The 12135-nt window shown below is 43.6% G+C and overlaps 1 protein-coding gene across 1 annotated transcript in view; it reads left to right on the forward strand.

Annotated features, from left to right (window-relative positions):
* Positions 1 to 2276: 2276 nt before the first annotated feature.
* Positions 2277 to 12135, forward strand: part of LOC311344730 (short transient receptor potential channel 7-like) — a gene marked incomplete at both ends in the record, with an annotated part of 44904 nt that continues 35045 nt past the window's right edge. Inside the window, one exon of the mRNA XM_084469083.1 lies at positions 2277 to 2785. Coding sequence (XP_084325209.1) covers positions 2277 to 2785 — 509 coding nt within the window. The remainder of the gene's footprint in view (positions 2786 to 12135) is intronic.

The following is a 12135-nucleotide window of genomic DNA, read 5'->3' on the forward strand; positions in this document are numbered from 1 at the left end:
TGTGTCTGGAGGAATCGTCACTTTGATGCCGGGCCACTGTCTACAGCCTCAGCTTTACCCAGCAGCTGCCGCTTTGAGTCTTCCAAGTCCTATTCATTCCACTTTGAAAGCAATCAGGAGTTTAGTTTTGTTTCTATAATCATGGTAATCATGGTGCAGGAAATGGGGCATTTTTGTTTTGTTTTGTTGTTGAGGCTTTTGTTGTTATTTTATATGAGGGCTGATACGATTGATCTGTTAATCGATTAGTCGATCTACATAAGCGTAACAAATTCAGATAATCATTGAATTGTTTAAGTCATTTAGCTAGTCTACAAATACCTGACATTTACTGCTTAATGCTTCGGGAAAATATTGTAAAATGTTAGATTAGAATGTTAGATCATTCATTCATCATCAACAAGTATTGATTGTGTTTTCTTGGCTGCTTAAATCATTAATCAAAAAATATTTTTCACACTCATCGACCTTGAAAATAACCGTTGCAGCCCTTATTTATAATAGAGTAATAGTTTGTCGGTCATGTCCACCTTGAAGTGTCAAGGGAAGGGGAGCATTTCTGCGATTGAAGAGATGGTCTCACAAATTAGACTTTAGATTTATGTATAATGTCTGATGGCAGACGAGCTGAAATCTGGCAGAGCGGGGCACTTCACTCTCTCGCTAGAAGAATCTCTCTTACTTTCCCCATTGATTGATTGTGCGTCCTGGTCTGTTTCAGTCTTAAAGGATCCCATGATAGCACCTAATCCCGTCCCTGGAGGCTGTGCTGATCGTTATTGAACATCATACGAGGTGAATTTGAAAGCGTTGGGATACGTCTCCCTGACTTGGCTCGCTCTAGCGCAGGGATTCTGAAAACCTTTTCCTCCCGGGACCCAAAAAGACTGCTGCCGTGTCTCCGTGGGACTCGACCGCACCGAAGGTCACATATTCTGGTGTGCTCACAATTTTACGGAGTGCTCTGTGGGCAGTGTCAGGTGGCGACCCAACTCCACCAGAACCTGAGCATTTGCCATTGCGACAGAGATTTTCCTCTGCTCTTATGTTTAAGAGCAGAGGAATGGAAGGAAGGAAGAGAATCTTATGTTCTTTTGTTTATATGCAGCTTCTCCTGACCCTTCATGTTTTCACTGAACGGGGAAGGGTTAAGTTTGGGGTACCCTTTTTGTGCATGACGTATGTATTTCTCTGCCCTGGCATAAAGGGAGCTGAGTGGTAAATAGCGGTAGGAGCTACAACTGCTCTTTCCTGTGAAAATGGTCTTCTCGTCCTGTTTTTGAACAAAGCGCTGGTTAAGAGCAGAGCAGGCATTATTGTCTTGCTACTCACCAGTCTGTCTCCCCACTCTGCTCCCCCCCCCCCCCCCCCCCCCCACCGCTGTCTTCCGCCTCCATGCCCAAACCCGAAGGCTCTTTACACCTTCTCCTCCCCCTAACACGTTGTGCGGTACAGAAATGAAGCTTGAACATGAACGTGTTTCTTATCACACCAGTCCTCGCTCAGAAGGACTTAGTGCCACCGAGTTCTTTGACGGTTAATGGGCTGACAACTTCACTCTATAGTGTGTGTGAGTGTGTGTGTGTGTGTGTGTGTGTGTGTGTGTGTGTGTGTGTGTGTGTGTGTGTGTGTGTGTGTGTGTTGAAAGCGCATGTATTTGTGTGTCTCACTGTATTATTGTAAAACACACACACAGACAGACAAACACATAGAGATACATTATCCTGTAACGTTCATTAATCCCTGTTAGTTTCTCACTTTTTATTTATATCTTAAATTCAGCTGCTCACACTTTTTGTTAGTCTGTCAGTCTTAGTATGTTTTGTTTGCGTGTGTGTGAGGAAGTGCTCTCTAGACAATCTTGACTATTTCGATTCAGCATATAGGATATACACACATGCATAAAACTGTAGCTTTTCCTATATTCCAAGATATAGGTTATTCCACAGACACAGAGATAGTTGACCAAGTTGATGAAAAAAAGCGTATAAAGAAGACTTTTTTATTTTTCTCCCTTTATTCCAATTAAAATCCTAAACAACACGTAGCCAACCGATTTAAAAATATATATATATATTCGCGATTTTCTGTGGGGAGAAAACGTGTTGCGCGCGCACTCGGAGGTCTTCTATCCTCGAGCGCAGGACTCGCAGGTGCTGCGCGGCCGAGGGGGGAACTTGGACGGCGCAACTTTTAGCGTCCTCTCTAAATGTCTTCACAACATAGCTAGGGGTCGTTCATTATCCAAACGTCTATGCTATCGACGAACTCTCACGATGGCTGACGAAGGAGAAGAAAGCGACGGCGGCACGGCGCGAGGGCAGCTCCCCGAGGTAACCGAGTCTCCATCGCCGCCTGGGTCACCCGGCGTTCCCCCCGGAGGATCCCCTCCGCCCTCACCCGGGCCCTTGGACCTCTTCTCCTCCACCTCTCCACTACTTCTCTGTGACCCGGAGTCGTCCTACCTGACGTCTCAGGAGACCGTCCACCACCGTCCGTCTCCCTCACTCGGGGACCCACCGGCGCCGACCACGACCTCGCCAAAGTTCCACCGCCGCTCGAGGGACCCCGAGTCGTTCTCTCGCGCGCGGCGGCAGGACGCAAGGCTCGCCATGGTGGAAGGCGCTCGGGATGTCGACCCGTTCCCCGGCCGTTTTCAGCACCGGGGACAGAGGTTCACGCGGACCCAGGACCCTACAGACTACGGGAACCACTACTCCGTTCAGCAGCACGCGGACGCGGACGCCGACCTGAACCCCGGGACCCTGAGGCAACACCAACAGACGTGAGTTGGGTCGTTGAATGCACTTAGTTCATGTGTTTTTATTCTGTTGTATTCTAGACTGATATTGAGAAACACGACGCATATTGCATCACATCATTGTCAACTTGGTGTGTGATGTGCCAATGCATTTGTCAATGTAAACGTTCAATCAGAAAATACGAAAAATCAGGAAATGGCATGTTTACGCAATGCACTGCCGTCACCACGCTACCTAACTGAAACGTTGATTAGAACTGACTACGTTTGTTAGCGTTCTCCGTAGCTAAAATGATAAGCAGCCCATATTAATTATGTCCTGTTCGCTACCATTCAATCACAACCCCCTCCCCCCATATGAGAGAGAGAGAGAGAGAGAGAGAGAGAGAGAGAGAGAGAGAGAGAGAGAGAGAGAGAGAGAGAGAGAGAGAGAGAGAGAGAGAGAGAGAGAGAGAGAGAGAGAGAGAGAGAGAGAGAGAGAGAGAGAGAGAGAGAGAGAGAGAGAGAAAACATAATTGAGGAGGATTAGGATGTAATGTGTTGGGCCTTTGAAGAAACGGCACAACCCAGCACATTGCCTGAATACCACGACCGTAATAATACTGTTAGAGGTAAAGCATCTGGTGCTTCTCAAAGCCAAGATGGCAATCATGAAATCACGGTGCTCCTCTAATGCTTTCTGGTACTTGAGGTCAGGTGATAACTATACTGTATATGGTTATAGGTGTTTCCTTCCACCATTTCGTGTTGCTGTCAGGTAGCGATGTGGTAGCTGAGGGCTAGTCCAACCCATATAGAAAGACACCTGGAATCAGGATTTACATTGAAAGTTTGTTGTGATCAAAGGGCTTCCATGTTAGCAATGTTTATACACATGGTATGTGTAAATGTTGGTAGGCATCCAAACAGCAGGTTCAAAGTGATTGATAAAATTAGGATAAAAAAACAAAGTACATAAAAGTCAAACGTGTAATAAATGTATGTACCTCGGTACAGTAGGTACAGGAAGCAAAGAAGAATTTACCAATGTTAAAACTGTATTTGCTTATAGTTTGTTTGATTCATTCAGTAGCTTCAATTCACTGCAATGAATTACTTAGTTCTGTATATTTTGACATACTAATTAGGCGGCTATCAACATTTGTCCAAAATGTATTGTGACTCTATTTAGATAAGAGATTAGCGATTAAAACTGTATAATTTATACTAATAAGTGTCGTACACAGAGGCTACTGAGCAGTCACAAACGCTTGCCTAGCGCTTTGCATTACCATGTGTAGCAGGCCTGCAGTTTGAACCCCATCTGAATAAATTAATTTGCATAATTTAATCAATATGATGTTGTTTTGTTTGCCCACCATACACTGCCGTACAGATAGTCTAGTGCAGAGTAAGATGCATTGGAAGATGCCACAATCTGTTAATGGCCCCTGTAGACACACAATTGCACTTAACAAGTCAGTACATTTAAATAATTAGATCCGCGCAGATGTTGAGTCTTTCTTTTTTTAAAGACGCATCTTCAACAAGCGACGTGCTTCTGGTTCCGACCAGAATCCCTCTTAAGTGCTCTGCTTGCCTGCCTTGGCTTCTTCCACATTAGAGTCAAAGCTTGGCTGTTGAATATGTGGATACACAGGGAAGCAAGGGCACCGGATCCGGCTAGGCCGAACACACCAGGGGAAAACCAATGAGCATTAGATGCTGTTTCAATTCATCCCTTCTACTCCTTGAGTTGATAACCAGCAGCCCGTTTGGTCCTTGGGAGTCCACTCATGTGTGGGGTGTGCACGCATTGGTGCTTGTATTTAACCGCTTTCTCACGGAAACCTGTTTCCGCTAGTGCTACACGATATTGACAAAATATGAGATTGCAATATTTCTCATGTTTGTTGCAATGTCGATATTCTTTTAGAATAATGTATTTTCCTAAAAGAAGAATATGATACACAGTCCAAACAGGCACCAAGCACAAAGTGAGCCATTACGGTCACACTTCCCGAGACCTTTCAGATTTGAGTGAAACCCATTATAGGAACATCTAACTGTGTTCACACCAAAAGCGAAGCGAATATTCTACCCTCACAAGTTTGCTGGCACGAGTGTTTTGAAGAATATCTGAGGAGGAGGGGCTATCTTGTGAACGCCAGAGTTTCTTTCTGCCAATTCTTCCTCAGCCATGGCCGAGATAATCACAATTGCGAGGCTTTACTTGTTGTGAAAGTACCAGAGACGTCAGAGAACCCAATGCCGTCATTTAGGTATGCATCATATATATATATATATATATATATATATCATAGAGCTTCGGGACTCCGCAAACGGCTGTCACTACAAAGCATCAAGTGAAATTTGCGGAAACATTCAAATATTCCAACTTGAACTAACCAGTTTTTCATGCCACGCCATTCATCAATTTGTGCTGCAGGAAGATTCGCTACGATTTTACGGAAATGTAATTTTAAAGACCGCATCAAAAAATCATTGCCTGAAGCCAGACAATTTGAGGCATGGCCGGAACATGCGAGTCAGATCGCAGAGTGCCTGTGAGCATCTATCACATCCTTCATCCAATTGACCTGGGTCCTCTTTAAAGTGAAGCCATGCTATCAAAGAGTCCATGAAGGTCTTGAAACGGTATGAGGCTCAGCATGGCACATGGAGGATGAGTCTCCAGGGCCTCCTACCTCAAACCATCAGAGAGTAGGTAGTCTGTAGTTCCTTCTCCCTATTGGCTCTAATCTTATTAATGACAGACTCATCAGCTCGAGATAAGAGGTGATGCAGTTGTGAGGCCGAACCCTTGGGTAAGGTCCTGGTTTTAAGTCCAAGATGAATACCGCTGGGAGGTGGAATTTGGGGAAACATGGAACATGGAAACATTGGTTGAAGCGAAGCTGGGAAAATCTAAAGAAATCAGTTGAAGTCTAAAGCTGTAGCAATCCTATCAAACCTGGCAAACAGGCCGACTATATACAAGTCTCCCAGAAGTTGGAGTCTTCTTTCTAAAGAGGTTGATTATGACTGATAAAAAATAGATTATTATTACACTCAGGAGTCGGATCGAGGGAGAGTTAGCCGTCCAAAAAGCCTCAGAGTGCCAATAACGAGGGGGTGAGATGTGAAGGGAGGGAGGGAGAGAGGGGAAGGGATGCTGCATGTCAGAGCTAAGCCTCCATCTGACAACTGCTCTGACGTTTTTTCGTTATTTGTCTGCGTTTACTTAATGCTCTCTGACAGTGAGGTGGTTGCAAGGGTACGTCGATGTTTGTTGGCCAGCCTTATCCTCAGAGTGGTTAGGGGTATTTATTACAATATTTTAACATAAATATATCAAAGAGTTCTACCTACTAATACACAGGCTGGAACATAGCTAAGACTCTGATTGAGATTGAGAAAGGGCTTGAATAGGACTTGGATCCACAAGAGTGGATCTGAAACCCTTCTGACTTCCTCCACACAGCATGTGATGCGATTTGTACTTTTGTATCATTACCATGAATCCAATTTTGGACCAGTTTAGCCATTTCAGAAATATTATGGGAAAAATCAACACATTTAACTCCACTATCTACCTGCCCCGTTTTTTATAATTACTTACATGGTGGTGCAGCCCCACTAATTACAATATTAGTGGGGAACCCCGGCCCTCTTTTTCTCTCTCTTCAAACTCACTCTGTCTAAGCATGCACACAAGTCACGTGGTATGCTCTGTAGGGTATGTTCGTTTAGTGGACCGGCTGCACTCACACTTGCATGTGAGAGACGGGGCAACTGGCCAATGAAACTTGAACGTTGCATTGCAGTCTTAAGCAAAATCTAAATTGAAAACCGCCACAGCTCCACAGCCAACAGACTCATCTGTCCACAACATAAATGCAATTTCAATATCTCGTGCACACCCCTAGTTCGCAACGCAAGCCAGACTCCCCAATTGGATTACCCACATGTGCCCTGTGTCAGAGCAGCGTAGCGGCAGTAGCAGTATCTATTAAGCCAAATGCTATCAATGACGTGGTTTGCCCATGCGTGGGTAGGATAACACGAGTTAGCTAATTGCTAATTAGCGGGGACGATGGTGGAACACGCACAACAATAGAGAGACAAACAGCTGTGGACGTTGTTTCAGCTGGGAGTAGAGGCGGGTGTGTGGTGGTGGACAGTCAGACAAGAGACAGACAGACAGACAGACAGACAGGAGGGCCCCCGGTGTTTGGTCTTTCATCTTCTGGGCTCTGTCTCTTTGATGCAGCCTCCTTGTTTAGAATAGAAAGCCCAGCAGGTCTGCTCTCACAGAAGCAGGACGGCCCCCCCTGTTCCTTCGCTTTGGCTGTGTTCTCCGCCGCCTGTGTTGTCGATGTTGCGTAGTACATGCACTATATGGTTTTCAAAGAGGATCAGTTTGGCAGCTCAGTGTCTTCTTATTGATTTGTTGATTTGTTTCAATAAAGAGTGGTTTGTTAGTGTGTGTGTGTGTGTTGTATATGTGTACATGAAAGAGAGCGAGAGAGAGAGAGAGCGGTGGAAGAATTGATCGGTTCTTCGCTGACAACACATAGATTTATTGCCGTCTGCAGCCATTTACCTTTTTATGATGACATTTCGTTCAAAAGGAAACAACATTTATATTGCCTGGCTATGCTATATATGTGTTAGTCATTGTTGGACTAACACATTGTGGTACAAAAAACAGAAAACTGTTTCATTGGTGAAACGAATTACCGCCGACCTATCATTTAACCTCCTCTTTCACTTCAAAGGAGGGCCTTTGAAACAGAATATTTAATTTGAATGGCCAATGCAGTGTGTCCTATTTACATTTCACACACACCCTCGAAAAAAATCACTCTGTGTACGATCCCTACAAAGGCACCGTTGCTAGTAATGCATGAGAAAAAACATATTTTTATGTTTTTTTCAATTTAAATGTCTTTCTCTGTCATTATTGATCACTCACTCTCACTGTGGTGTGGTGATCTTATCCCAGGACTGGGATGAGGCCGGAGAACATCTTGGACTTGCCTGGATATGAAATAAATTCTCTTGAGACTTGAATTCTCCCTAAAACGTGATGGTCTCTGAAAAGAAGGGCTATCGTGTTGAGTGCGCTGTCAGCATCTCTCTCTGAGACAAGCTTTCTTTGTGAGCAGAACCATTTCATCTTTGGGGGGGAAGGAACATTTTGTGTCAGCTCTGTGCAGTGTCAGAGTGGCGGGGAGTGCAGTGCTGTCCGCTGATTATGTTGTATCTGTACTGAACAGACTGCAGGGAAGCTTTCAGCCATAGGGACTTTATGAGTTTATATATATTTTTTTAAAGAAGTAAAGGCAAACTTGTTTAGAAATTCTAGTCACTGTCGTGGCAATTTCCTTTAACAGATATTGTGTCTAGGACAGATGAGATTTCTCAATGCAAAAAATCACACAATACTTGGAATACAATTATCCTAGGTTTAATGCATGCATACATTAGACTCCTCTCTAGCAGAGTGAGTCCAGAATACAGGTTGACAAAAAAAAAAGGTTGAGTTATTTATACCGTTTCAGATCCTCCCCACATTGCAGATGTCAAGAATCAAATCAAGTAATGTTTCCCCAAGACACTCCAAGAGTTGCCTGTGTTCTTATCAAGCAGAAGAGGAGCCTGAGAGGATGTCTTCTCCCTTGTGACCCGTTTACCCAAGTACAAAGGTTACATTATTGGTTGATTCTAAGGAAGGTTGGCCGGCTACCCACCCATAGAGAAGGGAAGGTGGGACCGCTGACCACAGCACAAGGGTATTGATTCTGAGGAGGAAAGTGGGACAGTTGACCAGAGCACATGGGATAACATTTTGACGACATCGCTCACTTGTGAGGTGGCTGAATCAAGCACAAAGGTCAATAAATAGTCGACTCTGGGGAAAGGCAGGATGGCAAGACAATACGCGAAAGGAAAGAACATGGCCTAAGTTATAAAATTAAACAACATGTCAATTTTTCCATCACATCACATCACGTCTACCCCATGTGTGTTGTGTTTATGTGTTGGACTGGTCGATGGCCCACTTTCGTTGTGCATGCAAGTGTACAATGACCGGGTTTATTGTTATCAATAAAGGTTTGTTTGAATTGAATTTGAATTGAATCACTCATACATACACTCACTGACTCGCCGCACACTCCTTCACTATCTTGCACCTCCCTCTCATTCACTCCCCTCTTTCACTCACCCATTCACTTACAGGTAAGTGATTGGGTCAGTGGGTGAATGTTCACATGTTCATTCACTCACTGAACCACTCAATTATTCAGTCGCTCACTCACTGTCTCTCCAACCCCTCCCTCTTCAGGAAGGATTCAGCCCTAACCCTATCCTGACCGTCACCACATTATCAAAATGTTTAGCCTTACTTTGTAACTGTATTTACACATTTACATTTGTATTATGTTTAGACCATTTTAAATTCGTTTCTGAATATGTGCTATCAGTATGTTGCATTATGTAATTGTACTCTTCCATGCCTAGGAAGCCCTTTTAATCTTCAGAGAGAGAAGGAAAGGGAGAGAGAGCGAGCGAGAGGGAGAGAAACTGAGAAAGAGAGGGAGAGAAGGTGCTAAAGAAAAAGGTCCAGTAGGTGTTATCAGGTGCACTTGCTGTCACAGCTGTGCGGCGAGTGACTGGAGCCTGCTACTGGCATCCCCCCGATTAGGAGGGAGAGAGAGAAAATATGCACACTACTTATCACTCTCTCGTTCTGGAACTTGCTGCTCTGGCCTTGGTGTGGCCCATCACACTGGAGTGAAGTTTTTCACTTAATATTAAACATATGTGACCAGGATTTAATAAGAAGAATTTTGATGGGTGTTGATGCCTCCTCTTTAAATTGAAAAGCGTTCCATGTTGCGCCCCCTCATGGAACATGATTGTATTCCCATGGACCTTGACCCTGCTAGATCTTTAATCTCGGCGCACAGAAGCAGGAAATGAAAATTCACCAGGAGTTTGTCGGAACAGACGGAATCGCCTACGTCCAATCAAATGGCTGGGCGCACCGCATCTCCCAAGGGCCTTTGCATGAAGCTAAGACGCCAACGCTCCCTGCCCCCGCTTTTGACGCACCACTAGCTAGCTCTCGCTACTCCAGCAATCCCATCATGCTTTGTGTTCAAAACGGTGCCATCCAAACTAAAATAGGTTTGGTGTAAAAGGAAAGGAGATGGTTCAGAGACATAACTTACACTATTTAACTATGATTTTGTTACTTTGGTAGACACTTCCATCCAAGCACTGTACAGTGAATTCAGATATATCTCATTGAGGTGCAGGGTTGACTGGGCCTGCCAGTTATCCATAACCGACTTATCATTAAAGCGTTTTTCGCTGGGCTGGCTGTCACTCAGCCTCCCTCCCGGCAGCAGACTGATTGCCCAGACCGTTGGGCCTCTCACAGTAATAACGTAACTACATTTATATTTCAGAACAGATCAGAGAGAGAGAGAGAGAGAGAGAGAGAGAGAGAGAGAGAGAGAGAGAGAGAGAGAGAGAGAGAGAGAGAGAGAGAGAGAGAGAGAGAGAGAGAGAGAATAAGAGTTGACTGGAGAAGATGGAACAAACAGGATTCATTACAAGATTAGAAGATGACCCAGATGAGCAGTCAGTCAAGTTAGTCCTCACTTCATCTGGGAAGCAACCTTCTCTTTCAACGGCTGTGCATTCAGATATACTAATATTTTATATAATATTTATAATATAATATTTATAATATACTAATATTTATTGTGTGTGTGTGTGTGTGCGTGTGCGTGTGTGTGTGTTCATGCTTAAAGCCTTGGAATAATTTTGCACATTTTCATCATGGCCGACTGAGAGTTTGCCATGGGTAAAAGCCAGAAAATTAAGAAGTAAATCAATTTCTTCGCCGTCCCGTCAAAGTGATGTAAGGTCCAATCACCCTGGCAGTTCCCTTGATTGTGTTACCAGCACCATTGTCATGTAATCCTAAATTAATTGTTTGGGAAAATCATAGAAGAGGAGCCCTTCTGTTGTTTCAACACCCTTAATTCTCTTTTGTGGATTGTCTCACTTTACTTCAAAGGTCCCTGCCACCAAAATCCACAAACTGTTTTTCAACTACATTTGTGCATTCTGAGGTCAAGTGTTCACCAGGAAGAATTAGAAACGTGACCATTGTTTTCTCTGCTGTCTATTCCAATGCAAAAATGTGTGACAAGCCCCTCCCCTAGAACGTAAGTTGTGGCGATCAGTGTGTGATCATGTTTTACACTGTTAGCGTTAGCATTGAGGCTAGTCATTTTTATTAATTGAAGCTACCAGGCTACCAGGCTTAAAACGTTTTTGTTCAGGCAGGCGTTCTTAAGTTGTCCTTAGATTTTTGATTCAAAATCTCAATCTGCACTTCAACTCCTTTTTTAGCTGTTTTTATTAATGTATTTTATCACTTTGATTTTAATGTGTTATTGCCCTTAGTGTTTTGTTATTTTGTTTGTCAGTTTCTGTAGCACTTTGAGATTATTTTATGAAAAGTGCTTTACAAATAAAATGTATTAATATTATTATTATTACCACAATTAACATGCACACGGGGAAACCTGTTATCTTTGTTTTGTATAATATACAAACCAGATGTGTCTTTAATTAGCAATTACTTGTCATTAATTCAGCTACACTGCCATACTTACACGCTCACCCAGCGTTTTATTTCGCCCGCTTAACGTTTTCAGACGAGAGAAAACGTTGATATTATTCAATCTAGAGGGTTTATTTTGTGTACTTATGCCTATGGGGATGATGGTTTTTAACATATTAAAAAATAAAATACATCTAATAGCAAGAACCTTTAAATCCCAAGAGAGATGATGTAATTATTATTCAGCCTCAAGTGCTGCTTAGCATTGAGGAGAAGGACTGTGGATTAACCCTGGTTCATGTCCTCATGTCGATCTAAAAAGAACTCCTCCCCCCCTCTTAAGCCTCTTCCCCTCAATTCCCCTCCCACCTTGCTATTGAACAGCAGAGGGCTCGATTTCAGGTCCTGACCCATGGTCACTGAATGTTCTGCTATTTGGTTAAAGTATCCATAAAGGAAGAGCCCAAGGGTACGACGAGGGAGGTTACAATGGAATAGCACTCCCTTGATGCATGTGAAATCGTTATAGCCTTGACTTTTCCTTTAAGCGTTCTGTATTTGGGTATAAGCTCAACTGCCTGTTACCTACTACCTATCCATAACAAAAAAAAGGTATTGATTTTGGTTTCCACAATTTAAAGGCAAGAGCGCAGCAACCAATTACAACACTTACTATTAGAATTAGAATTATATGTCCGGGAGCTCTGGCCAGAGGTCTTGGAATGGATCCCAGAGCCAGAACAAA

This window comes from Micromesistius poutassou (genome assembly GCF_964030765.1).
Source record: "Micromesistius poutassou genome assembly, chromosome: 6".
Lineage (NCBI taxonomy): Eukaryota > Metazoa > Chordata > Actinopteri > Gadiformes > Gadidae > Micromesistius > Micromesistius poutassou.